At 39.4% G+C, this 23,382-nt stretch overlaps 2 protein-coding genes across 2 annotated transcripts; both read right to left on the bottom strand.

Annotated features, from left to right (window-relative positions):
- Positions 1-576: 576 nt before the first annotated feature.
- On the bottom strand, positions 577-12,687 carry ppp2r2aa (protein phosphatase 2, regulatory subunit B, alpha a). The gene is made up of 10 exons (XM_038703632.1): positions 12,342-12,687; positions 11,877-11,954; positions 10,257-10,354; positions 9,308-9,473; positions 9,044-9,156; positions 8,274-8,451; positions 7,745-7,909; positions 6,417-6,586; positions 6,127-6,218; positions 577-4,490 (listed from the first exon to the last, which is right to left on the bottom strand). The coding sequence occupies exons 1-10, from the start codon at positions 12,346-12,348 to the stop codon at positions 4,211-4,213; spliced, it is 1,347 nt and encodes a 448-aa protein (XP_038559560.1). The 5' UTR covers positions 12,349-12,687; the 3' UTR covers positions 577-4,210.
- Positions 12,688-16,287: 3,600 nt separating this feature from the next.
- Positions 16,288-22,554, bottom strand: LOC119892058 (vacuolar protein sorting-associated protein 33A-like). Its single transcript, XM_038704141.1, is given in 14 exon segments — positions 16,288-17,223; positions 17,834-18,002; positions 18,387-18,403; positions 18,406-18,523; positions 18,696-18,833; positions 19,084-19,151; positions 19,510-19,636; positions 20,420-20,613; positions 20,717-20,891; positions 21,034-21,150; positions 21,401-21,587; positions 21,757-21,884; positions 22,005-22,070; positions 22,406-22,554. Coding segments are annotated over 14 exon segments (1,800 nt in total). The 5' UTR covers positions 22,508-22,554; the 3' UTR covers positions 16,288-17,029.
- Between the last annotated feature and the right edge of the window lie 828 nt (positions 22,555-23,382).

The following is a 23,382-nucleotide window of genomic DNA, read 5'->3' as shown; positions in this document are numbered from 1 at the left end:
GGGAGGCAGGCAGGCAGGCATCCATTAGCAGTGTTTCCTCTGGATTTGTAGAGGATGTGTCTATAGTAGGCTATACGTACATCACCCCTCCTGCAGTTCCATAAAGGGCCTTGGTGATGGATTATAAATTAGACAATTATGGGGGGTTTCTTTTGCAGGAAGCTAAATAAATGCCAGATGATGTATTTTCATATCACGTACAGTGATAGGCAGCGTGTGATGCCTTCAGGTTTCCAGACCTCTACTGCGGTCATAAAACTATATACAGTTTTGGAAAAGTACTTGCTAACGGTCAAATGGAGTCATCTGTGGCATCTCTCTGCTCCTGAGATCTGAATCTTGGAGAAGTCATCATGGTCAGAAGGGTTGCGTTGATTTGGTAAATGCATTCTTAGACAATCATTTTAGCAGCACAGTCTGGCATCACGGTAGGGATTTGAAAATACTACTACTGCTACTTTTGAGAGCACTGCAGCAACTCTGCCTTGGTGAAGAAATGTCATAAACAGGCATTACATTTACAGCACATTATCTTCCATAAACAAGCCATAAAGCAGTTAAATATTTATTCAGAAGTCAGGTTTGAAATTCTTTATTACTTTTCATCTAAACTGTACTTTATTCAATTTGACAAAGACAAACATTGCTGTACATTGAACCCTTTGTAGCCCCCCCCCCCCCAACAGATCACCAAAACTCTCCTACAATCTTTATTCAAGAGTCCCTTAAAAGAAATAAACAAAACTATAGAAATTAAAGAAATTCACAAAAATAAAAAGTGCATTTTGTTTTTACTCCTGTGATACATTAGACATGTATATAATGCTGCTTCAAGTGGAAAAACCTCATAACTCCAATTTAGACACTTTCCTTGAGATTTCATGATCCTTTGTATGTGGAGGGCACGTTACGTTGACCCAAGGTTCATGTTCAAAAGCAATTATAGCAACTTTAATTTCAAAAGGTGTATACCCTACCTGTAAATAAGGCAGTTTTTAATAAAGTCCTGAAAAGCTGCTTTTTTTTTTTCCCCCCCCTTGAAGGTACAAGGTTTTGATCACAGAGCAGCAGTTAAGTCCCCTGAGCAGTCTCCTGTCTGAAAAATTCAAGAAACATACTTGATTATCTTATTTTTTCTTTATGCTATAAGAAAGGCATTAGGGTTCTTCTAAATGTCTTTGCGGTTTACACCACAGCCGTGAACAACAGCTATGAAGACAGTATGAGGGGAAAGTGACAAAGATCTATGAACATCAGTGACCGTTTATTCAATAATTCTCTGACACTCGTACAGTCGGTGATGACCGCCTCTGCAAAGATTAGATTTTTAAAAAAGCCAATGTAACAAGATATTTTCAAAAACAAAAGTGCCAATTCAAATTTGATACTTTCTTTTTACACAGATTTTTGCATTTTCCAACATTTCTATCATCTTCCAGGTTGTAAGAACAATGGTTATTGAACAATTAGTGAGTGAATAGATGTTTCCTTTGGATGAATTACGGGACGAGGCTGATAGCTGATCTCATATTTTGAATGGAAAGCACTTCTTGTTGGTGGTGGCTAATTGACTGTATCATCCTTGACTGTGGAATGGGACAAAGGTGCCACATTACACCGGTTTATTTATATATGACAAGAGGAAAATAAGTTGACTGACCCTCACACAATCTTGCATTAGACAAAGAAAAAGTTTCAAAAGGTTGCAAAATAAGCATCATTACTGAAAAGGACATTACCCAAAGCCCTGAGAGAGTGACACTCAGCAGTAGCCTTACACCACCATCTGGAGATGGGTGGTTATTTTGGTGGCATCCTAGTGATTGGAAATAAGTTCTCTAAGGCAGGAGTGACACATTAACTTACATAAATATGATCCAATGGACCAATAAGCTTCATGCCCTGATTCAATGGCTAAATAGGTCTTAAAAAAAGTCATTTCAGTGAAGTGGAAAACTGTGCTATAATCAACCGGTTTGCTCCAGAAGAGGATTGGCAGCATGTGACTGAAGCAGAGAAACTATTTCAATACAACTATTTCAAAAAAAGTTGTTAATGACGGCTGCCGTACAACAATCATCTGCAAACCAAATGTTTCACAAACTCTCCCTTTTAAGCCAACATGTATGTATTATCCTGCATCACAGGAGAGAGAAGATATTCCATACAATAATTAAAAATCAGTAACTGCCTAGTCAACTGACTTGACTACCTTTAGAGAACGTGATTAACAGTTTTAACATAACATGTTGATTAAAATGCCTTTCTCATTTAGACCTACAAGGTCCTAATCTTTCACAGCGAGCAAAAGGATTCATAAACAAAACCATGGCACAAAAACAGAATGTTAAGATCCAAATTAACTCAGAATCTAACTCCAAATAAAGTTCTACATAAACAGCAGTCACAGTCTGCCAAATTAAAAAAATAAACTGTTATAGTGCTTACGACTACAGAGGTACCGACACCTGAAAATACTTTTCTTTGGGCATCCCACTTGAGAAACGACACACTTTGACGTCACAAAAAGTCTCATCTTTTAAAGAAATACCTGCAGGAATAAAGAAAATATCCCAAAGTCATGACTAAAAGGTGACCCGACCAGGCAACCTGCCATCTACAATCAGCCCGAGACAGACAGCTAAAGAAACTACAGTGATCAGACTGTAATCCTATTGCCTTAATTTATACAAAAATAAATCAGCTATAGTGATTATTCTTTTATCATCAGGTACAGTACAAAACATAAAAAAAAAAAAAAAAAAAAAAAACTAGATCCAGAGGGTAAAGCGGTCGATCAATCTAACACCACAACAGGCTTTGTGGGGACCCTGGCAGCAGCACTCAGTTTGGTGCCACAGACCATGAAACAATCAGGCTACATCACACCATTATGCCCTTCCACGTATATAAGCTTTTGTCCTGAGCTTTACATAGTGGTCCACACATGTCCAGTCTGACCAGCGGGAGGACAGCTTTAAACGAGTTTAACCTTAGAGTGTAGAACTGGTTACTCTGGCATGATTAGCCCCCATTTAACTCAAAACACCATACCTGACAAATGTGTGCGCACGCCATTTTTGTGTCCATGTTAAAGGACAACTCTGGTGTTTTGTTGTTTCATATTTATGTTTTTGGCCATTACCTAGAAATGACATACATTACTGCTGACCAGTTCCCCAAATTTCACATTTCAGTACACAATAATGCAGGCATGAAACTTGTTTGAGATAAGTAATCCATCTCAGTGAACATACAGTCTTAGGTTTTGGTTTGGTACACTTGAACACACTGAGCTTTCCTGCTTGCAACCGCATTACCACCAAACAATTACTTTGACTTAATCAAAGACAACAAAAAGGTCACTGCCATGGAATACAAGTCAAGTCGGTTTCAAGTAAGGTGACTTTCTTTACTGTAGAGAAATTAATGTAAAGTAGTGGCTGACTTGAAAATTGGATCTAATAAATATTGGTCCGCTGTGGACAAAAGGTTAGCAGTAATGCAAGTTTCACTATTTGTAGAAAACGACATGAAAAACGTTTTATAACACTAGAATAGTCCTTTAACAGCATAACTGTACTGTACATAAGGAGAGAAGAGTTGAATGAGCTTGGCAACTTGACAAAAACTTGGGGCAAATATGGAGTGTTGACAGCTTGTATTAGTGTTTCAGGTCAGTACGAAAAGGAACTTGGTGACAGAAAGAAGTATAAACAGTAGAAAGAATTTCCTATTTCAAACTAATAAAACATGGTAGCTACAAAAACTTAACAAGTGGTAGCAACAACACAAATGAATCATGTCACGATGGCACAAAAGAATACGGAAACAAACTAGCCAAATGTGTGTATTTCACACATTTCCCCTTTGGTTTGGGATGTAGTAGAGTTGCAAACGGTAGCTTTGTGAATGGAGTGCTCGTAATGGAGAAAATCCATGAAACTAAATCCCAAGTTCTGGACTCAGATCTGCATGTTTATATTTGTAATACATATGGAAATGAGCTTGTGATGGCCTGTGTGGATATACTGGGTTAATGCCACTGTTGTTGACAGAGTAAGTCTTGTCACATTCAATACTAAAATCATAAAGGGAAGATCAATCAAGCCTCAGAGATTTAGCCAAAGACGGACAGATATTGTTTCTATGTGTGTATCAGAGCAGTGGGGCTCAAGCGGAAACTGGGATCTGAGCGGTTCATGAAATGCTAGTTCAGTTTTTCCTGGAATATGTACAGGTTGTTGGTGGTGGCCACAGCAATGATGTTGTCCAGAGGATGCCAGGCAGTGTGGAGGATCTTCTTGTTAAAGTCCAGACTGTCTACACTGATCTCATCCTTTTTGCGCTTCCCACCTGTGCTTACTTTGCGAGGTTTAAGGACAGATCGTGGCTTGCTGTTCTCCCGTGACGCCTCTAGGGTTACGTCCTGCCGATAGCCTCTGTCGAACATCCTGAAGAAGTTGTTGTAGGAACCGGTCATCACGACGCTGCAGACAGAGACAGAGAGATTTAATGAATTTAAAAAGCCACAAGTGCATTGTTCTCTGCCACGAACCCCAACCAGGAGTATGTACAGAATCCCCCTCTGCCACATAAAGTAAGTCGCTTAAAAGGCTTGGCCGATATCTCTTTTGTAATACCTTTCTGACTGATTTCACCGGGGTATGTGATATGAAGTTTACATTCCATGCCTCTACTGCAATTTTCAGATTACACTTTGATATATACTTATACTTTCTGACACAATCATCTTAGGAAAAATAAAAAAACAAATTCTATAACTAATTCTCAGTTTGAATAAAGTAATTCATCTGATTAAATGAGTTAGTCTTTTATTAAAATCATACAGTGTTGGGCAGTAACGTGTTAATGTAAAATTACTGCTTTTCCCAGTAACTAGTAGTGTAACAGATTACTTTTCCAAAACAGTAATATTATTACAGTTACTAATCCAAGTAACGCTGCGTTACTGAACAGACCATACTTGACGTGAATGCACGACTGCGCTGCAGGTCAGCAGGACCGGACCATAAGTTGTTCAATTCGGCTGTTAGAAACTAAAACTAAAAGGAAGAATGGAGAACGATGGAGACAGGCGTTCTTTCTACAGCTACAAGTATCACCATTAATATGCAAAGAAAATTATCGGCCGTTGTAAACTTTGTGCGACAAGCAAAAAGCTTTTAATCGTGAACATTTCTACATCCAATTTACTGTAGCATCTGCTAAAGCAGCACAGCAATGTAAAACTTATGAAAAGAAACTCCAGCTGCTACTGCCAGTGATGCATGCACTCGTCAGGAGAGTGGCATTAAGCAACGTAACGTTTTGTAAAAATACTGAATACTGCTCTTATAAATACATGTGCAGAAAAACAGTAGCTCAAGTTGGGATTTACTTGCTTTATAAAAACACACCTTGCTGCGGTTAAAAATATGATATTAGTTAAAAAGTCAGGAGACTGTTTTGTTGGGGGGAGGGTAGTGAAAGTAATATTTTAACATAATGAGTACTTTTATCACCCAGTAATAAGTGAAGTAATATTATTACTTCTTTAAGGAGTAATAAGTAACTAGTAAACATTACAATTTCTGAGTAACTTGCCCAACACTGGCTTTTGGCCTGACAGCAGCAAGTTGGAAAATTCTGAACAGAAGAATACTTCGCACATCTATTTCGTGAGACAGGTGCATAAGAGTGTGACTAGCGGATCAAAAGTTAAACTCCTACATACTCCCACCATCATCAGGCAAGGTTCTAGCACTTAAACATTGCAAAACTGTTTAAATTCAATCAACCCTAACCTTAATACAGCCTCTCCGTATCAGTTGAATAGAAAGAGGCGTGTCTGTATTCTTGACAATATTGAAAATCATACCTTTGGGATTTCTGAATTCCCCGGTTAACGTAAAACATTGATACCGCCTAAGCCCTATACTCATGTTCTGCATGAGGCAGATAAGCACAGTACATGATAAGGTCAGTGCTGATGGGGTCAGCCCAAAACATTTGCATGTCCTACATGTTGAACGTGTAGGGAATTCCAATAGCATGATAAATAAGCCAAAGAGGAAATTTTGGGCATCTTTCTAATCTGGCAACGCATACAATATGGATACTCACCTGTCGTTCCCATTCCAACAGCACTCAAACTTGTCGAAGATGCAGTCATTCTCATAGAGCGAACACAACTTACTCCTGAGATATTCATGCACCTGTTAAAAGAAAGGGATGAAGAGGAGGTGTAGTTATAATACACAGTTGTGCAAAAGTGAAAATAAAATATCAAGACATCTGGATATTTCAATGATGACTTCTGTAAAACACCTCCCTCTTGTGGAGACAGTAGAATGAAGATGCCAATGTAACCAATGTAACCTTATTTCTGTTTTAGCACGGGGACCGTTACAGACCTGATATGTCTCTACTGGCCGGGTCTCCATATTGAGATCCCAGATTTTGACTGACAGGTAGTCGCGGGTCATCATGTAGCGTCCACTGTGGCTGAATTTTACATCAGAGATGGATGAGATGATCTCAGAAAAGAATGACCGATTGTTTGGATCCTCTGGCTCTTCAAACACTTAAAGAAAAGGATGCATATCATTAGTATATACTGCCATTAATTGTAATGATATAATCATATATATATATTGCTGTGTTAATTTAATGCAGCAACGTATACAGCTCAGTTTTAATCTTGTGGTCACTGCAGGGACGCCCTCATGTTCTGGCCGCGCTCTCAGTCTCAAATTTTGGCAAACGTATCACTTTTGCTCAAGGTTCCTCCTTTAATATAAATTCTGTGCACACATTTAATAAACATATTTACAAACTCCTGCACCAACTCGCTTTGTAAAACTCCTTCTGGTCAACAACTGTCTAAATAAAGACATTTTCCATGTCGCCCACACAACTTTGACAGGACTGAGCTGACACAGGTGTACAGCATGGCGTTTATCTAATTAGACTTCGGGAAAGTGTGTACGTGTTGATAATGGTATTTGACACCCTTTTACCAGACTTGTCAGCTCAGTATGGTGCTTCACTAATTAAGACTTCTCCTCAGGACTGCAGCAGATGCTGTAGCTCAGCCGTAAAAAAATAAATAAAAAGCTACCTCCCAATCAAGTTGTCTGGTATTTGAATGCCATTTTTATCCGTGCAGGTTGATAAAGATACTACAGCCACTATGACACTCAAAGTCACCGTATGTCATAAAATATGACAAGCAGCAATACTACACAGCATCATTAAAACACCATAAAAACAAACAAAACAAAAAGTAAATCAAATGAAGACATCGACAATCAAATGAGTTTTGAATTTTGTAATAGAGTCCTGTGAGGGGGGGGGGCGTGTAGGTCTGAATGAGGTCAGTGAGATAAGTAGGAGACAGATTGTGGAGGGCTTTGATTAACAGGGAGCCAGTGTAGTTGTATCAACAGGAGTGATATGTTCAGTGGACTTGCTGCAGCGTTTCAGATGAGTTGTAGGAGGTGAATAAGTTTGTTAGGGATGCCTGCTAATATTGCATTGCAGTAATCAATGTGGGATGTGACCAAGGCATTTACTAAAACTTCTGTTTAGTGCTGCATAAATATGCTGTCTATATGCTGTACAGCATAATCTATTCCATTTTAAATTGTCTATCATACAGTTTCCTTAGGCATATCACAGACACCCTTATGAATTCAACAGCTCCCCTGCATGCACACAGCAATAAATGTAACTGACTTACGTTTGGAGTGTTTGTCGCACAGTGCTGATGCCCTCATGTCACACAGGCGGATGGTGCCCTTGCTGCTGCTGTAGACAAAAGTGTTGCATTGATTGGGGTGGAACTCTGCTGCCGTTATCACCTCCGTCAACTCCTCCATATTGGCTGGCTTAATGTCAACAATATCTGAAGAAGTGAGGTTAAGGTCAAAGTTTTTGCAGTGACTGAGTGACGCACAGTCTGACCAATCTGACTGATGTGTGAACAGGATGCATGCAGAGGATCATAATCTGACAGTGAGTCAACGCTACCTCAATGAAAGAACTAAAGTTACCTGGACATACCATTCATTAGTTTACATAGCATTTCCAACTAACAAGAACAGTTACTGCTTAGAAACTAAAAAGCCCAATTATAAAAACACATGGAAGCCATTTGTACGAGCCTCCACAGGTGAGATAATTAAAGTCTATGTGAATAACTATGACAACTTATGTCAGGAGACGTACAGAAGACAGTGGCTGCATGCAATTACACAACAAAAGGATACTAAAGCTGCGATCTGTGATCTCCAGATTCCACAGGTTAATGCGCAGGTCATCTGCAGACAGGTATGTCTCACAATCACTGTTGACTGAGATGGAGTTAATATGGTAGGTGTGAGCATTTGCAAACACTCGTCTAGGGCTGGCTTCCACCATCAAGTCCATGGGCCTGAATACTGGCACCTGAGGAGAGGAGCAGTGTTAGTGTCACTTTATTTTTAGACAAAATACATTAAATTGTGTGGTCATCAAATTGTCCTCTATTTTATAAAATACATTAATTATTTCCACTAGGCACAAACAAATCTGTGGTTGTGCATAAGTCTGGCAATATTCTATATTTTGTTGGTAGTGTGGGGGGAAATCTGTTTCACTAATAAAAAGGACACAAACAGTAATAGTCTTAAACAAAAAAAAAATAGTCTAGCCTCAGTGTATATTTGGAAACTACATTACATTTATTCATTTAGCTGACATTTTTATCCAAAGCGACTTACAACTGCTAAGTATGTCAGAGGTCGCACGCGTCTGGAGCAACTAGGGGTAAAGTGTCTTGCTAAGGGACACATCGGTTGATGTGTCACAGTGGGGGATTAAACCCAGGTCTCTCACAATAGAGGCATGCGTCTTATTCACTGTTTCATCGCCAGCACAGAGGCCCAACTGTAGCTTACAATTACAAATCTGACATTAAAAACAAAGGCTAATAACAACATAATTAATAATACATACATGTGGAACATTATTGGGACAGTGATAATGCAACTATACACACCCGTAGTGTTGTGACTGTATTGGGATCTCTGTATCGCCCATCTTCTTCCTTCAAATTGTAGCCCTCCGGTCTCTTGTCACGCTCACTAATTTTCCACAGCTTTATGGTTTTGTCTGCCAATGAGCAAGAGCGGACATCAGGGAAAAACTCATCTTCAGTAACAGAAGAAAATGTGTAAATTTTGATTTCTTGCTGCCAAATGGAAAGGTTTTAGCTCAAATTTACTACAGTGAAGCAATTGAATTATTATCCTCGTTTACTAACCATTTGTAGACAAAAGGAACTGTGCTGCGTTCTTCTGAGGCAGCCATCGAATCTTGTTGATCTTCTCCTCGATCTCAAGGCTTTTCAGGTAGTCAAACTCAGGCTCATGGCTCTGGAAGGTGCTGTAAACATTGTACTCTCCTCGACACTGTGGCTGACTCTTACTCTAAACAATGACAGCCCGCAGATCAGAGTTAATTTAAAAAAGTATTATTATTATTATTACTACTACAACAAGCATAATACACAATAACAAAGTATTATTAAGATAGACAGAGCTATGCTGAGAGCAAGAGTTGGCATTTCAGCTCATGAATGTGGTCAAAAGTCACAGTGGGGTTTTAGTTTTTTGATTTCAAATGGTATTTGCGGCATAAATTATGAATAAAGTGAAAAGTGCAACCTTATTGCACTGTTTGTACACACTTGGGCCACGTTTAGACTGCAGGCCAAAGTGACCCAAATCAGACATTTTTTGCTCATGTGTGACTCAGATCAGATTTTGTTTTATAATACTGTGAACAGCCAAAGTCACATAGAATCTCATCTTTTCCAGATCAGATTCGGGACATTTATATTATATGTAGTCCAGATCAGATACAGGTTGGATTTTTTTTAACGAGTCTGGACAGTAGGATCTGAATCCATGCAACACTAACGTCAATATAGAGCAACTATCACCACCATACTGTGCTAAGTGGGAGCCGCGGTTGAATGGAAACGTGGCAAAACCAATTTTACTTCCATACGACAGCATGCTACGTGTGACATATGATTATTTTGCGCATGTGGGTCACTTTCAGGCTATGGTTAGTTCACACTGGAGTCTGATATCACATAAAAAATTAAATATTAAAAATCTGATCTGGGCAATAAATCTGAGTTGAGCATGAAGGCCTGCAGTGTGAATGCAGCCTAAGTTTTAGTCAGATGAGTCACCAAAACTTACTTCTGGTTCCTGCTGAAAGATGACAACACGGCCCCCTTTGTCCCCAGTAGCTAGCAGCTCCCCCGAGTGGTTGAATTCAACAGTAGATATGATATCAGCTGTCAAAAAGGTAGTGCAATTAGAATATCATCCCATTCAGAGTGTAATTTGCTACTGTAAAAGAGAGCCTGTTCACTAATTTGTGGTGTGTTAAATGTGAAAATATTTTGCATTGGTTTGCAAGGTTTTCTTGGTTGAACAATTCATTTCCTCTCAGTGATGCACAAAAAGATATTGTACGTTTGCTCCAGTTTTGTCCACCTGTGAGTGGTGAAAACCATGACAACCATGGTGAAAATTACAGAGCAGTGACATACATGTATATACACACACACTACAGTGCGCAGGCACACTGGAAATAAACATCTACTAAACACGCTTAGGAGGGGGGGGAACAGCTATTCAGCACTTTAAAAAAAGACAAGCATTCTCATCAAATCCTATAACACAACAATCAATCCCTGTTTAAAGGCTGGCACTATTCTGAGCTAGTGCAATCCTTAATATAGACTGTGGTGTTGTTCCGCTCTTAACACAGCACACAGAGTGCCTGATACGACCTGACTCCATACAAACTCTCATACACAGCAAAAGAGGGCAGAGTGAAGGAGTGTATTTCTGCAGGAGTAAAATAAAACTGCTACACTATTATAGTGTTAAGTTTTCTGCCTATGTATACTGCTGTGTATTGACAAAAGGAGAGGATCGCATTTATACTTGTTCTCAGGTAAAGTTTACAGTAAACAACTGTGTAGTCCTTAACACGCAAATAAGTCCATCGTGTACTGTAAATATAAGTGTTTAGGGCACTTCTGAACTTACTCATTGGACAATAGGAAACCACCACAGGTCTTTTTGTACCTATGAAGGTAAAAACTTGAGGAAATGGAATCTGTCCTGAATGTGAACCCAATACAGCGTTTCTGGAAAGACACTATGCTGTCAAGGTTTTCATTCATTACATGTAATTTTGTGATGCTTTAAGCATAACAAATAAAATTTCCTTCACCTCGATCATATTAAGTTTGCAGTAGAAGTCTCAGAATATGACCTACTGACAGAGCTGAGCAAAGGCTTTTCCTTTTGGCCTAATCAGACCCTTTGAAAGTGGGACCTTAAGGCAATCTGTGAACACACATTTGAGTTTGAGCCCAAGCAAAGTGATTCTGCACTGCTTCAGTAACTTCCTACTTGTTTACAAAATGCCATTGTCCTGCAGAGGTAAAAGCTGAGTGATATGCATTTCATGCCCACGCATGCGATTGTTACTTTACACACTGGACAAAAACACTGAGGAATTGTAAAAGTTGACATTTTGCAGCAATTATGTAAAAAATAGATGAATGTTGTCACTAGTCGCCAGTCGGTAAAGGCCTACTGGACTATCAGCAAGAATGAGCCAACCCACTGACGTTTTTAATTGAGTGTAATCAGGTTAATGCTCTAAAATAGCTTTTCATGATATGCACAGATACCTCAAACAGGGAGTAGCAGTTAGCATTGGAGCTAACTTCAAAACAAGCGTGCTCAGCATGCCAATCACAGGCTGGCAAATGTTCAGTGACCACCACATGGACTCACCTTCAGCGACATCATCGTCTATTGCTCCTTTGACTTGGGAAAAGCACCACTGCACATCACTGTTCCCACCACCGGCCCCTGCACGAAACACAAACCCAAGTTTTAACACCCCGCCATCAAAGACAACTTTGCACGCGTTAGCCTGGTGCTAACTTAGCTATAAAATCTGCAATATGAGAACAAGGCCGCATTTGACTACATACTTAATGCATATTTTAAATGGCGTCACATATACCCAGGCACAGGCAATAGTTACAGCCTCTTTACTGTCGAAAACGCTCACTTTCACACTGTCGGTGACATAACGTTACACTAATTAGCACCTTGGAAGTATCCTAGCTTGCTAGCTAGCCTGCGGGGTAATCACAACAGAGACAACCCCATCATCTGCACTGAACAGGATAGTAACTGTTAAATAATAATTAAACCTCAGATACTCTGACAGTCTTTGCTCTCTAGTTTTACCTGCCATGGTGAGCGTCTCAGACAGAGGGTGTCTCTGTAGCGGGCTCGGGCCCTGGACTGAAGCAGTGCTGACCCGGGTCGGCTGGGTGGTTCTGACCGAGGAGCCGTGGAGGAATAAACCGGAGAGTGGTGTTAGTAACTCCGAAGACCGTGCAAGTCCTCGGCCCAGTCGATATAGACAGCACGAAATAGTTTGCAAACAGGGAAAGTAAACCACAATCCTTCGTAGTGAATTGTAGACTTTGCACTCTACTTTGAGATTTCCCTCGCCTCTGCCTCTCCCACCATTACACTTTCAAAATGGCGCAACGCGGGCGGCTTTCAGCAAGCAACAAACAGAGAGCGGTGAGGGTGCATCATGCAATTTTAATCTGGATGACTCCGTCAGCGACGTGGGTCTTTTTCCTGTCCCGGGACACCACATGGTTAACTGGTTTACCGCGTGTTTAATTTTCAGTGAAAAACCCTTAGGACTTTTTTACAAAACCCTGAAATAGCTAAACCCCGCCCATGTGAATTGTTTCAGTGAATTAAATCGAACTAACCCGCTCACGCAAGGTTGGTTTTTGGCTTCACAGTAAACGTGAACACGATTTAATTTGGAAATTAAGGTTTACTTTTATAATTTTTATTTTAGATTGAATTCAAATGGCAACTAAAGGTAATTCAACCATCATTCATAATATGTATGTCAATGTAAAACATATAAATTAGACTGTTTAATTAACTTTTTGGATGCTGCTTGCATCTCAGTTATTAAAACATTAAATTTAGTGTGTGTGGGGGGGGTTAATATATATATATATATATATATATATATATATATATATATATATAGCCTATGGTTTGCACTCATAAAACACCCCCCACAAACGGAAGTCTTCCGGTGGCACCTGCAACTGCCAATTTCTTGCACCTTGGGGACATCATATTTGGAGGATGCCTCTCTGAAAAGGCCAGCCTTGGTGCACAGATGTAACAAGTGAGTGACAAACTAACTGCTCCCATAGAAACCATATAAACTGAACTTGAGGCACCAGGGCCCAAGGGCAAAAATTTGCATTGGACCCCTTGAGGCCTTTGTCACAACAGACATTTTGACTTGTCATAACTGTAAAAGCTCAGGTGTCACTAATAACATTAACAATGGCTCTGTTCTATTCAAGTATCTCAGTAAGTCATGACAGTGTGACAGCATGTACAATAATAGGAGGAAACTGAAGCTGCTAAATGGAATTCAGCCATCATTCATTTTATTATTTACATGTGCTTTTCCCATTGTGACATGTGAAGATCATCATCTGTGTCCACAAAGAGGGCCCACTGGCAAGCTTAATCCCACTCTCTGTCCATCAGTTTTTGGTTATTTCATTTAAATAACTGTAAAGAAGATAGTGGCAGTAGAGAGACAGCAGGAATTGAGGGCAAGAGATGCAAGAAAAGGCCCCAAGCCAGACTCGAACTGGGGACATTGCTACGCATGGTCGGCATCGTAACCCCTAAACCACAGGGACACCCCAGTGTTTGGTTATTTGACTAATCACACGTTTATTTGGGATTATGCATCATATAAGCACAAAATAAATTGAAATAATAAAGGCCGTAAAACTAGATATCAACTCTAAGGCTTAAGGCACAAATCATTTCTGTTTATATTGTGCTTTGTTCAAAATTGCTCAGAAGGGACAGCTTTGTTTCACTTATTCATTCAGGAGAAATTAGCACTAAAACAGAGAAACAGTCCCCCTGCTGACATTGCCACTCCTGATATGTCTTATTTACATAAACATTTTTGCCCAACTTTATACGTAATTCCCATGGAAAAATACACAATACTGTTTTTTTGTATGCCACACAACTATACAAACACGTTTTATAGCTTCATTGTGGTCAACTTAGCAGATATTATAGTTTCTATATTGCACATTTAAACTCTGTCAACAATCACATCTGATGCAAACTGGCTTGTTTAAAATGTTTTTAAATATAATTCTCAATATGCCTGCAACACCCTGTTTAATTAATAAAAAAATGCACAAAAGCTGTGAGCTCTACTGCAGAGTGTAAATCAAACAGGGAAACAAACATGATCACTCCAGCTGTGATCATGTTTGGAGACATGAATAATTTATAGGCACTGCATAGACCACAAATCCCATGAAGTTACATATGATCAACTTCATTAATGCGCTCCAAGTCCAAGAACAGGCTCTTTCTTCCACAGTCGGTTTCTTTTTACTTTCCCACCATGAAATAAGTGGTCCATCTGGCAAGGAGCAAAGCACCAAACAGCACCGTATAGCTGAAGAGAACAAATTTGAGGATTTCCCTGAATGTCCGGAGGAAGCGGATTAACAAGGGATCCACATCCATAGGCTCCTGCTGAGTCTTCTTCCTGCGACCAGGTTGAGTCAGGTGTCCCATTTTCTCACCTCGACCCATTCTGCAAACACACGTTTCTCATATTTCAGCAGTTGGTGGTGGCACCGTACAAACGTAGAAAAGGCAAGCAAGAAACCATGTATGATAACAAATGTTAAAATATTAAAAAAGAAATCAGCTTTGCAAAGAATACAGAAATCTAACAGAATAGAAAACAAAACTTTAACAGTGACTTTAATTTAAGTAGGAAGTACATTGTTTTTAGTGTGTTATGTATTATTAAATGTGTTCAAATTTATTTTTATTAGATGTGCAGATTGATTTGTTCCTAGCCTTGTAGAGCCTGAGAAGGCTACATTGTCACAAGAGCGCTATTAATAATGTATCTGTAAATTGCACTAAATGGGTTCAGTATTGATCTGCTTTGTTTGTGTATAGTCACAAACATTACAGACTGTTGAACATCTCCAGGATTCACCTTTCATGACACCTGAAACTGCTGTCAGATATTTTTAGGGGAAAGTAACATCTAATACATTCATGTATGTTATCTTTGAAGTAGTTATTCCTCAGGATACAGAAGTAACAGCCAAGCTCATGTATGAAACATGTGCTGATAAAAATAGACTGTTTTTTTTGCAATGTCTCAAAGTTAAAAAGAAACATAGGTACAATTTAGTCAGTTGTCTTATTAAAAACATGTTAATATCTTGTCCTGTTAAGGTTTAACAGACTTAAACAAAAAAAAGACAAAATTCAAACATGCATGAATAACAAACCTCCACAAGACGGAATTTAAATAGTAAAAAAAAAGTAAACCAATCATACCTTGGTGTTGTTGGAGCAGGGCTGATTAGAAAGTGGGCTCCTCTGCTTCCAGCCCTGAAGTCCAAGTTGGTGTGTGCTGCCGTGAGCGTTTCAAGCCCTTATGACAGGGGAGGGGCCAAAAGCAATAAGTGATCGCAAGGATCTGAATCCCCTGGGATTGATCTAATGGGAGTTCAAGTCTTCAGTACACCAACTCCTCAAACAAAGAAACTGCAGTGTATGATTTTGGCCATCAAGCAAAATCCACAAAAGTATTCTAATTAATTTAATCAAAGCAGTTTCCAGGTCTTCTAGCCAATCAACATTGAAGAAATGAATGTAGATTTACTTGAGCTGAGTTCACTAAAATATCTGACTGCTGTCAGCAGGTCTCCCTATGTTCATGCTGTAAGGCACGGAGAAGGTATTGACTGAAACAGAGATCAAACACCCTTCTGCGGCACAGTTATCCTCTACCGGAACATGGAGCAAATGGCCTCCTAATTCAATCAGTGTCCTGCGCTGTCAAATCATGGGCTGCGCTCTCCAGACAGCACAGGGCCATTACCGGCTGATCTTGAGGCCTGTTACTGCGCTAATTGCTCCTTCAGCGAGCAAGACCGCTGCTGATGGATACACTCCCGTCCCTGCCTTCCATCTGCTTTCCTTGATCAAAATCAGCTTGCCTTTCTGAAAAATGATCTACTAAACATCAGTAAAATGGCTTCCCACATGATCACGTAATTCAAGACTAATATCAGTTACACTTGTTAAGACTTTATTTACCTATTATGCCAGCGAAAGCTACACAAAACTGAAAATGTCCTACGAAAGGAGTGCACCTTTCATCCTCTTATGCATGACATCATCTCAAAGATTTTAATCATACAAACATACATACATATTTACAGTGGCTCCATAATAAAGCAATGACCTCATTGATGGAAATGTAGCCAGGGGAGAAAGCGATTGTATGATAAACAGTAGCACTAAACCAGCTTTATATTATTTTTTCTGGGTGCAAATTAAGGTACCCTGTGGAGTTTATGACCACTAAAAGCACTCTGTTGTTTTTACAAGTGGGTCAACTTTTTTTGTATCATGCAATGTGATACACATTCCACTGAGCCGCAGTTAGTGGTGGTACTGTACAAAGAAACGTAGTAAAGCACCAGCAAAGGCAAGCAAGAATACATGTATGGTAAAAGTGGACGATGTGAAATATATAAGAAAATCAGCTTGTTGTTATGAAGAAGGAAATGCATTCAACATGTTTGTCAGAACTCAAAGATAAACACAACGCGTTTTGTTAGTAACACTGAATGTTAACGTAACTTTGTTTCCAAGAAAACTCCACTGGGCACCTTTAAAGAACCAGTTGCTGTTTAACCAGCACAGACATCAATGAAACACCTGCAGTACACGGACATAAAAAAACAGCCACTGAGGTTTTCGAATGGATGGGGTGTTTGATGTGGCCAGGTGTACAAGCAGGTGACTCAGGGGGTCTGGGATTCAGGCCGGTCCATCAGGGATTTGATCCAAGTTGTGCCGTTTATGAGTTTCGTGGTGGCTATAATATACTCCATCCCACTGTCTTCCATTTGAGAGAGGAAACGAAGAGCAGCTATTTCTGCATATGACACTCCTCCGAGGAAGAACACCAGCGTTGTCCGATTCTCCCCTTGCTGGCCTGTAAAAGATGTATACAAAATGTAAAAGTTAAATGAATTAAAAAAGGAATATTATGTAAATCCATCAAATTTCTTCCATCGCCCACTTAAACAAAATACAACTGAATGGAAAAGAGTGCCAAGTCCTTTCTGCTAAAGCACCATATTTTGAAATGTGAAAACACTAATTTAGCCATCACCCTCCCCCTGGATTAGAGTCCTCTATTATCACATTTAAAATCTATTGTAAGGCAGGCATGTAGAAACAAGTCAACCGTCTGATGCCCAAACGCTCAGTTCTAATTAGCACATTTCAATCTGAGCGTATAATTAAATTCATTACTCACATCAGTGGAACACCTACTACCGCTATTACAAAAAGATGGAGGAAAACTGAAGGAAAGCACTGGTCACTGTGTTTTTAATCTAGGCTTCTCTTCAACACAAACACCGACAGTGCTTCTGTGGTATTGTCCACTTTGTACCATCAATCTGCTGCTTTTTAGCGCTTGACTCAACACAAACAAAGCCTGTGTCTTATCTACACTTCGCAGGCAGGAGGTCGTTTACTTTTATTCTGTTCAGTGAGCAGTGGGGCAAATAGCAGACCTAGTTTGCATTGGCTCTTACGTTTCTTATGAAGCCCGGCTGGCAGCTGTTGTCTCTCCTCAAAGTGTGGGCCTGGAAGCATCTTCAACACCTCTTCGATGCTACGCCACCCGGGCCTGGCCAAGACCTGGGTCAGTCGGATGCTTAGTGGAGCGTAGCCACTGTACACGTAGGAGATGTCGTTGGGGTTCTGGGGGAATCAAAAACCAAACGGCCAAAGACGTGAAGGTCCTCCTCAAACGCTCAAAAGTGCATGGGTTTAATCCTTAAAGTAGTTCTTTTCAGAATCAGAATCAGTTTTACTGCCAGGTATGTGTACACATACGAGGAATTTGACTCAGGATTGTACATTGCTCACAATGTGCTTACTTATACAATAATAAAATAATAATATAATAATAATAAAATCAGACACGAACTACAGAGTAGACAACACTAATATACACACTATGAACAAAACAATATAGACATATTGACAAATAGTGCAGTAATCAGAGTGCAAAGGATGCAAGAGTAAACTATTCTCATTATGTACGTGTTGAAGGTGGATATGATATTTTCATAATTGTCGTACCTGTTCATTGGCGTCTCCATCCACAGTTTAAGGGTTTTTCTAATAGTGGGGTAGTTATTCCTTGAGCTTGTCTGTGGCTTCAAAAGACCTGTCTTCTCCAGGTTGTTCAATGTTAGTATATGTTCATATCCATAGGTCTTCAAAAGAGACACCAAAGCAGGCATTATTAAAAAAGAAAAATCTGTCACATACCAGTTTTAATTATTCGTGAAATACAGTTGAGTAATCTGTGTTCTTTTTTTTTTTAGAAAGTACACAGCAATACACAACAATTTTTCTTTGTTGAAATCTTTACGTCTTTGACCGTACCTGGAGAATCTCCCTCTTGTAATAGTCAAACACCTTCTGCTTGAGGCCATTGTTGCAGACTGACTGCATACACACCAGACGCAGAATCTTTATTAGAGGATCCTTTTGGGAAATGCAGTCTTCTATATATGTGTTCACCTGGATGGAAAATAACTTTCATCAGAATTATAGTCAAGCTATAGATAAAACATATAAATCACTGTTGCAAAATAGCCCAGGTGAAACTAAACCTTGAATAACAGATGCAATTAAGCATTTGCGATTATTTTGCGTATTTTAATCAACTTTTGAAATATCATGTGAAACTATTGTATCTATGTACATACTCATGTGGGAATCATTTTATGACAGATTAGCTTTGGAAAAACAATAGGTAGATGACGAATACCTTGTCTGTGTCGACTCCAGTCATAAACTCCTGCTCCACTGTTAGATTGTCAAAGAAGGACTCCGATGCTGAAATGAGACATTATAAACTTAGATGACACCTTATACATTCAATGTTGTAAAAAAAGAAATACGTGATTCTATAGTCCTTAAAATCAGGTGAAATAAAAGACATAAAACACAGGTTTTAACGCTATTCCAAAATGAAAAAGATTTATATCATCACTGCAAACGTTGCCTTAAATTGGTGGACAATGTTATTTAAAAGAAAACAAGATTATGTGTATTTTTTCACAAACCACAATGCTTTATTTTGTAATGTATTAAAATAATAAAAATATTAAAATAATATGGTGTGAGAATCGTTCCAAAATGCAGACAGAACAAACGTAAAGCAGCTTAAGTGGAGAAGAGGTTATTTACGCACTGGTGATGTCCTTGATCAGCTCTGCTACAGAAGTGTGGTTAGCCAGCGAGCTTCGTGCTGCCTGCATGTGAGGCAGCTGAGACACAAACTGCTTTATTTCCCCCACTGTTTTGGCATTATGGCGTTCCTGAAAAGCAAAAAATATCACTATAATTGCTGAATGGTTAATATGTCTACTACTGCACTTTGAAATAGTGGAATCCAATTATCACAAAAAGTCAATCATACAGCACAAATTAAATTAGATGTAAAACAGTTTGGCCATGGCAGACAATAAAAGTGTACCAAAAACAAGGTTAGGAAGCTGATCAGCCTTTATCCAATTATATTTGGAGATCCATCTTTTTTTAGTTAACTACAACCCCACACAACATACAATAAAATATTTTAGTTTGGTGTCAATCTACACAACTTCCCTTTATACTAAACAATGTCAACACACACAGACACACAATCAATTATGTTCCTGAAAACCTTTCTAATGGAAAGTGGACTTTCCACATTAGCAAAGAGCAGCCTGCTCATGCTCACTGCTTTCCAGGGTTAGAACACCTCTGATGGTGCATAATTTTGCTTATTATCAATCTCTACTAATGTCATTTCGGTTATAATATAAATATAATAATGACTGTACCTGAGTTCTGAGCTGATAAGAGAATGGTAATAATGTTGTTAAGCATTCTGCTTCAACAATTAGTACTTTCTCTTATCTCTAACCTCATAGATTTCTTATATGACCTTTGTGGTTAAAAACAAATGCCAGAGAGATTACAATCACATCAGATCTGCTGGGATGTCTGGAACTGATCTCATGTAGCTCCCTGGGAGTACCAGCCATTGTAACATTAACATTGTTTATACACTATAATCATTTTAGAGCAGGCAAATATGCCAGAGCAACAAGACCAACCTCAAAGGCAGCTGAGATTATTTTGGCCTTCTTGCTGAGCGCTGCTCCAACAGCGTTGAAATTTTTGTCCCGTATTTCTGCATACAGTTCCTCTGCTGAGTTGAGTTGTAACTTCTTGGGCTCTGTGGGTAAATCTTTACTCGCCTCACCTTGCTTCTTCTGTGCAAATTTCTCAGGAGGCAACTTGACATAACCTGTGAATCAGAAGGAATAAATACAAGGGCAAATACATATATGCAGATGTAAGATAACTAGAACATGCACACATAATGAGAAGGAGTCATAGTTTATTCTGACCATTACTGATTCCGTAGATCTCATCAATGAGACCCTCGTAGGTGAGCTGTGTGGCCAGAGGGGTGAGCAGATCAACATTACGGTCCAGAAGAAGCAGAGTATCGAACACGGGCAGGATCTGATTCTGACTGCCGGCAAACTCCCTCTTCATCCTCAGCATCATGTTGGCAACATGCTGAGAACGAGCAGAGGATTTATTTTTTTCAAACAAATTCATCCACCTGACTTCTTCTGAACCTCTGTCCATGTGCAATTAGCAGTTTTAATTTTAATACTGATCATGAGTTTTCATACAAAAATGTTTCCACCACACTCACACGTGCACATTCTCCTTTCCCATAGATCTGTGGAATGGTGCCATACAATGCCTGTAAGGTCATGAGGCCTTTGGCTGTGTGGTAAAGGCTTGTTTGGTCATTTTCTAAGTAGCACTCCTGTAAGAGACAAAAAGAAAGTAAACTCACATAAGACTAGTTACAAATACACCACATCTATAAATAAATGGTGTGAAATTCAAAATATTTCCTTACAATTATCATCATGTCATGTGATGTTTGAAAGTGTTTAAAAACTACTGTTGATTTGAAATCTAAATCTTCACTTTATAACATACAGATTCTTCATTTCATAGAGCAGCTGAGTGGTTAATATGCTGTATGTCTGGGATGTACAAGTTCAACACACCCTGAAAGCACTTTCATACTCCATGGACAGCAGGTCACCATCATAGGGAATCAGGTCTAGGATATACTCGTCAATGTTGATGAAAGAGCCCAACACGCCCTGCTCCTTCAGCCGCTGTTCACACAGCATGCTCCGCCGAGGCACAAACAAAATGTGGAAGTCTCGTGACGAATGCATCTTGTCCTCACTAAAAAAGGTGCACAATCCAAAGGCAAAAGTGTTGCACGTTGTGGACATGTTGCATCACTTTTCAAAGTGATAGAGAGGACTTGAAAATGCTTGACTGTCTTATATAGGGTAAATGCCTTCATGACTGTTTACACTGTTGGTCTTGACAATGAGACATATACACAGACCTGAATACATTCTCAGCAATGATGTCCATGAGCTCCAGTCGGGGACGAACAAAGAAGATGATATTTTTGACGTCAGCTGGGGGAAGCCTGCCACTCTTAAGGGTGAACATCTTTTCCACTTCATGTTCCTGAAAAACACAGTAACAAACATGCAACATGTGATTGATATCTAAGCCTAACCTGTGTTATATGGTACATTAATATGCCTTTGACGCCAGATACCTCACCTGTGCACAGAAAGCACTTACCTTCAGTAGAGAGTACTGAGCTATCAGTCCGAAAGGTCCAGTCAGATATTCATCCCAAACTATGGCCTAAAGAGCAAGGGCATAATAAAGACAGTGGCAAGACCTGAAAATGATGTGTATGCGGAAATGTTTACTGTCAGTGTTACCTATGATTTAGCCAATAGCTAATGGTTCCAATAAGTGATTATGTCCCCCTAAAGGACAAACACAACTTATATACGGATGTGCCTGTAGCTTCACTGTCAAGAGATGTATCTAAATATATTCACACTCAAACATAACCTGTAATCTTGTGTATTTTGCTCAACGTGCCGACCATTGACAGCTCCACGATGACATTAAGGCTGAAGAGATTAACGTCGCTGCATCGGCCATGTTTTTCGTGTGTGTGTGTTCATTACCTTGCTCCCCGCACACTTGTCCAAAAACTCTCGAAGCTCTTTTCGTGCTGCTTCTCTCAAAATGTTTAAATTGACTCTACCGTACGACAGGTGGGCCGCCATCTTTCTTCATCGGCAACACAACAAATCAGGTGACCACAGCGTTGGGTGAAACCAAAGAAGATACAATATCAAGATGGTTCACGCCATAATACAGCCCAAACGAAAGTCCTGGCGTACGTAAACGTCCTGTCCGTTAGTCGGAACAATAGACTGTATAAAAGAAGAACATCAACAATACAACGGCCTGAAATTATCATAAATAACGATGAACCGACGAAGTGGTCGGAAACCAGCTATATTAACAGCATAGCTATCCATCTTTGGTTTGCGTGTTACGCTTGCGTGGACCTACTGAGTAGTCGTTAAGCAACTTCACCAAAATCTTGTTTTGCGTCTTACATGCATACGACTATCGGTTGATTTAACGTATCTTCAACACGAGAAATCAGAGTGAATACATATTAGAGCAGCCTATTGTTAATGTGGAACACGAATACGGAAGTAGGAGGGGACAACCCTCTTGTTTCATTTGCAGTCTTTTTCTGTACGTAGGTGTAGCCCTTTTTATATACAGTCTATGATGTAGCCAGAGTGTAGCCACTAAAAACTATGCCTCTAATCTAAATCCAAATTATTTTCACAGTGGTGTTTTTTTACATGTTTGTACCGATTCCACTGATGTTATATATAAAATATATTTTGTAATGAAACTAAAGGGGCTCATTATATTCTTTCTTCGATGCAATAAATACTTTATCCGTTAGATGGCGCGATGTCGCCACAGTAAAAATCTAAGCGGACGTATGCTCTTACAGTTGAGACACTGACGTTAGTATTTCAGTGATTTTGGAGATTAAATCGTTGCTGCAAAACATTAGACTATATTAAAGTTCCAGCAAATTCTATCATCATATAGGAAACATGCAGATATAGCA

The sequence above is a fragment of the Micropterus salmoides genome, unplaced genomic scaffold (genome assembly GCF_014851395.1).
Source record: "Micropterus salmoides isolate LMB-PRFRI ecotype aquatic unplaced genomic scaffold, ASM1485139v1 Ms_hic_scaffold_7, whole genome shotgun sequence".
NCBI lineage: Eukaryota > Metazoa > Chordata > Actinopteri > Centrarchiformes > Centrarchidae > Micropterus > Micropterus salmoides.
This window is presented reverse-complemented; position numbering and strand designations above follow the sequence as displayed.

Excerpts from the sequence above, each read along its gene's own strand:
- ppp2r2aa (XM_038703632.1), bottom strand. Across the intron at positions 10,355-11,876 it reads AGACGATGATGTCGCTGAAG|CTGATATCATATCTACTGTT; the intron begins GTGAGTCCATGT and ends CCTTTTTGACAG. Across the intron at positions 6,587-7,744 it reads GTGCGACAAACACTCCAAAC|TGTTTGAAGAGCCAGAGGAT; the intron begins GTAAGTCAGTTA and ends CTTTTCTTTAAG.